The sequence below is a fragment of the Camelina sativa genome, chromosome 15, assembly GCF_000633955.1.
Source record: "Camelina sativa cultivar DH55 chromosome 15, Cs, whole genome shotgun sequence".
NCBI lineage: Eukaryota > Viridiplantae > Streptophyta > Magnoliopsida > Brassicales > Brassicaceae > Camelina > Camelina sativa.
The window spans coordinates 16,082,056-16,087,654 of record NC_025699.1 but is presented as its reverse complement, the minus strand read 5'-3'; the positions used below and the strand labels follow the sequence as shown (position 1 = coordinate 16,087,654).

At 33.0% G+C, this 5,599-nt stretch overlaps 1 protein-coding gene across 2 annotated transcripts in view; it reads left to right on the top strand.

Annotated features, from left to right (window-relative positions):
* Window positions 4,815–5,599, top strand: part of LOC104746918 (9-cis-epoxycarotenoid dioxygenase NCED6, chloroplastic) — a 4,052-nt gene continuing 3,267 nt past the window's right edge. Inside the window, exon 1 of one of the 2 annotated variants that reach the window (XM_010468467.2) lies at window positions 4,815–5,547. In XM_010468467.2, coding sequence (XP_010466769.1) covers window positions 4,959–5,547 — 589 coding nt within the window. In that variant the 5' untranslated portion in view covers window positions 4,815–4,958. The other variant, XM_019237400.1, reaches the window with a different exon arrangement.

Sequence of the window (5,599 nt, the reverse complement as noted above, 5' to 3'; positions counted from 1 at the left end):
GCTGGAAAGATTTTATATGTCTAGCCGGCTCACAAAATGGTCCGTGATATCATTAGAATAAGTTGGAGTGAACATTGTTGGAGGATCTTCCGGAAGTATACGAATGTTAATCGGAATTGTCATTCGAGTGTTTGTAAGAGAAAAGGTCATAGTAAAAACAGTCTCAAAACGCCAAGAATATGGAAAACAAACTTTTTGTGGTATTTTCTTAATAGGGGTAAAATAAAATAATAAAAACACTTTTAATTTGTTGCTGCATGTAAAGCATATGTTTGCACAATATGTAGTATATACACGTAGTACTCTAATACGTGTTGCTATACAAACTACAAAGGTGACTTTTGTCTAGCAGGTGAGTATTAATTTGGTATTGTAGGATCACGTTACAAAAATTTGGAGCTAGGAGTTTAAGGGAACTAGCATGTGAATAAGTACAGTAAGAGTATCTAACAATAATTCTCCAGTATTCGATTAGCAATATTAACGGCTAAGTTAAATGATTGTTGAGAATATTACACTATTATATTAAATTTTGATGGCCGCTAAAATTCAAATATACAATGAAATCTTATAGGGAAACTTTTCCACGTCGATTAGATAAAATTTGTCCATTTTATTTATTATTTTTTTAAAATTGGTTAAAACTAATGTATAACCAAAGTATCTATAAGTATGGATGGAGCTAAGAAGCTAATGACACATGAACAAGTGTGACCGACCACGTCAAGTACTAAGACGTACTGTTTCCCTAAGAGACTGCCAAATCGACACGTGAAATCGGTGGTGTTTTAAAAATATATACATTAGATTTCATGAATACTCTCGTAAGCACAAGTGTTGGTCGTTGGTTAAGCGGTCGAAGAGACTATACACGCCGATCTCATCGTACCACGTGAAGTACATCAAAGTCACGTGATATACAACGTTATATAATCCGGAAACAGATGATATCATCATATCTAAGTTGAGGAATAATTTGTCGCCATATATTTTTGTCTCCACCCTCAAGTTTTAAATCTTCTTGTGTTTGGTTTCATTGTCTAATTATGGTCGTAGTATGTGAATGTGTTGCAAATTGGCTATTAGTTGCATCAAATGAAGTTTGATTCTCTTCGACTTAGTTTTTAGAATAAGACTACGATATAACTACGAAAACCGTAGTCTTAGATGATATAAGGCGGTTTGGTAGCAAAGTTTGTGTTGGTATTGATTTACTCACTACCTTTGATTTGGTTCTCTGTCTCCGGTATTATAGTGGATCTACGAGATGGAAAAAAATAGTGGATCTACGGTTTATGTATCTTAGATTCTTAGTGTTAGAATCAGTATTTTACAAGTTATTAAATTCTATATAAAACTAATTTGAGCATCGGTAGTTCTCTTATAATACTCGTTTATTCTTAATTATTTTGTTCTTCAGAAAAATTGTTTTCCTTTTTAGTAATTATGATGTTGTGAGTTCTGTTCGTACATACCCTCAGACGAGAGACTACATACCAAAGATTAGAAGAACTGTTTGTTTGGTGTCATACAATGATATAATCTATTTTCGTTCTTAGCTCTCAGAATTTATTAGACCGCTAATATTTTTTTTATTCAGTGATTTTTGTTTCATTTAATTCTATTATAGGAGTATTTTATATAAATATGATCTGAATTTCGTGGATAAAACAAAAAAAATTAACTATATCATAGTATGCGACAAAAGTTGCTTTCCGAAAATCGATTTGCCTCTTCAAACTAATTGTACATCAATAAATGCAAGTGGTCGTTCGGGTCATCCGATTTTAAATCGGATAACTCAAAAAAAATTCTGAAAAGTACATGAAACAAACATTTCAAAATTGAAAATTCATTTGAATAAGCATCATGTATACAAATAAAATGAGACTTGTTTTAGTAAATGAGACATTTGATTAATGTTGATAATTCTGCATAGACTACTAGTCAACTTTTTCCTCCACTAACATGATTTGAATTTCACTTGTATGCAACTTTGGGATATTTGGTTCTGGATCTGCTTTATATTTTACTAGAAAAGCCTTGTGATTTTATGATTGGTCGGACAATTCCATAGTCAAATATACCTATTACCTAGTACGGACTGAAGATATACCACAGAGTTTTACATGAATCAACATTAATAGAAGCTTCATAGATCTAATAACTGTCGTGAGTCGTGACCAAGTAAAAACCAAAGTTTAGAAAATCTAAAATTTATTCTAATGTAAATTCATTAATATATACATGCATTAGGTTCCCTATATGGCTTGTCGTCAGGTTGTATAACTAGTCTAAAAGGTTTATCCACATAATAATTTGTTTATCAACTATTTCGATATTTGATTCGTGCCCTTGTCCGAATAACTAATTTGTTTGTCCAAAACTCGAATTAATTATCTGAAAACTTTGAAAATGTGAAATGAATAAGTTGGCCATATCTAACCAAAAACATTTCCCCAATAATCTTTCAGAAGCAATTTAGAAAATCTGAAAAATTGATGTTATATACAATACAACAATTATTAATTTAGTTTTGGTAGTATATATAAGAAAAAACTATTCAATCATAAAAAATCAGTTACAAATAATATGATTATATATAAGAATATGATTTAAAAAGTGAAAATATCTTTCAAAATTGTGGAATAGCATTATTTGATGGACATATATATCTCCTTATTCACAGAGCACACGATTCATGAAATATATGTAAAAGAAAAAAAAAAATCAAGATGATTAGAATGGCCACTAGCATTTAGGATACAGACTTGATCCCAAAAAAAACTTTTAAGACACCATCACCTTCGACTTCGAATCTCCGCAATGTTGCCACGACCACCTTCTTCCAGTCTCCGGCTGCACAATGTTGTATTTTGTCATTATTTTATGCTGTAAAAAAAAAAAAACTGTGAGTTAAATCAACTCATACCAAAATTTTCTGACTGCGGTGTCTGATAACCAATCCAATCCGGTTCAAGAAACTTGGACCCTAAGTGATCCTAACAAACGGTCCACTACCATCTCCCCAGTGTATTCCTCCACTAGCAGCATCTTCACATTATTCGTTGGACATTAATCACAATAATTGACTACTAACTTCTGAGAGATAAGTTTTTAGATATATTATCCTTTCTAGTAATAACGTGGAACCTTTATTACACACCACATGAATTTTACATTAGTGTTAAAACACACACACACCTAGATACTTACCAAGTCATACCATTTATAGTCAGAGCCGGCCTGGAGATAAACTAGACTACAAGCGAGGGAGAAGAATAGGCCTCATAATTATTATTTTTGGTAAAATTTTCTTCTAAAAAAATTTAAAACAACTGATTAAAACCTTACCAAGAATCGAACCTAAGAACAACATACTCAACTTTGACTGTTTAAACCACTAGACCACAAGAACTTTCTTGAAAAATTGGCCAAAAAATAACTAATATTGCAATCGGCCGCAAACATGTGCTTTGCTTGCTTGGCCTTGTGGCCGGCTCTGGTTATAGTACGTATAGTATATATACACACTTCCTTTGATATCTTCTACAAAATCTCATTCACCAACTGTTCTCCAAAAAACAAAAACAATTTTCATTCTCATTGCACATCTTCAGTTCTGTAATAAAAGTAAGGCATGCAAACTATTCATTTTCTCTTTATCTTGATGTTTCTAATTAAACTTTAAAGCCAATATGTACCCAAATTGGTCTCCGAACCATAGTACGTCAATCTATACCCAAGGATCACTTATGAATTCTTCATTCGTTTGTTATTAGCTGACCCTAGCTATAATCTAGCTATATCCAAGTGCCAAGTATATCAGCTGACCCTAGCTATAACGGTTTGTAATTATATATAAAGTACAACATGATACGCTATTTTGTCCCAAGTACGTAGAGTTTTTCTTTTTCCCTGATAATAATTCTGAAAGATATCATATTAGACGACTTTTTATTTTTTTTTATTGCCAAATCTATGCCATGAAAACGTTTGACTAATTTTCTTTGTGATAAACAACGTGTTTAAATATTTTTTGTTGAAAGTATATGAGTGACGCAATTAGAATCGTTGATTTTCAAAAGTATATATACATTATCTACCAAAAACACCACGCGGTTATATAGTCTATAGAGCAATCTGGATTCGCTACTATATGTGACTAATAGACTAAATTGTAAAAAGGTTAAAAATATTATAGTTCTTCCATTAAGTGTTGGCATTGAAGTTCTAGTGAAATAATCCGAACCATTGAATAGAAAAATAATTTACAAAAGAAAAAAACTTCACATTATAGGGAAACCTATAATATGAATTTGCTACTATATACAGGATGTGTCTAATTAACAAAAAAATAAAAAGGTAAAGAAACAAATATTTCAGTTTTTCTAATATTTAATTACTACTTTTGGGAGATTTGTGAAATATATCCACCGTTGAAACAAAAGTAAAAAATCTGTGAAGCAATCAAAATCGTCGATTTGAAAAGAAAAAAAAAACTTCAAAATATAACATACCCTATAATGTACATCCGGATTTGCTGCTATACATGTGTAACCAATAACAAAAATCTGTAAAAAGCAAAAGAGATTACATAATTATTCCAATACTTAATTACTAGTTTTGGAAGATTTCTAACCTTTTTTAAGATTGACTATCAAAACAAAAATCTCGACCGTTCAAACAAAACAAGTTAAACAATCACAACCATTGAATCAACAAGAAAAATCTACAACATGTAATACTAGACCATATAATCTAGATTTGCTATTAAATATGATATTTTTGACAAATGTCAAGACCCTGTTACATTTTTCTCTATAACCTTTAAATCGACCGCTTAGCTTTTACCTTCATGTTGAGGACAGAACCAAAAAAAAAAAAAAAAAATTTACTTATAAAACGTGACAATACTTTTCATGTTTATGCTAAGGTCGCTCACAAATTAACCCACCATGCAACACTCTCTTCGTTCTGATCTTCTTCGTTCGAAGACTTCTTCTTCTTCTCACTTACTTCCACAAACCAAACATGTAAACATCTCCCGACGAGTTCTTATCAACCCTTTCAAGATAACAACACTTCCTGATCTCCCTCCTCTCTTCAAATCTCCGGTCACGCCACCACCGGTTAAGCTCAAACCAACCCATCCAAACTTAAACCCTCTCCAGAAGCTAGCGGCTACGATGCTCGACAAGATTGAGTCCTCTATCGTCATACCGATGGAGCAGAATCGACCGCTTCCTAAACCGACCGATCCAGCGGTTCAATTATCAGGTAACTTCGCTCCGGTTCAAGAATGTCCGGTTCAAAACGGTTTAGAAGTCGTTGGTCAGATTCCTTCTTGTCTACGAGGAGTTTACGTGCGTAACGGCGCTAACCCTATGTTTCCACCGTTAGCCGGACACCATTTGTTTGACGGTGACGGAATGATTCACGCCGTTAGTATCGGTTCTGATAACCAGGTTAGTTACAGCTGCCGGTACACTAAAACGAACCGGCTTGTTGAAGAAACCAAGCTTGGAAGATCGGTTTTTCCTAAACCAATCGGCGAGCTTCACGGCCATTCCGGTCTAGCTCGACTCGCTCTCTTCGC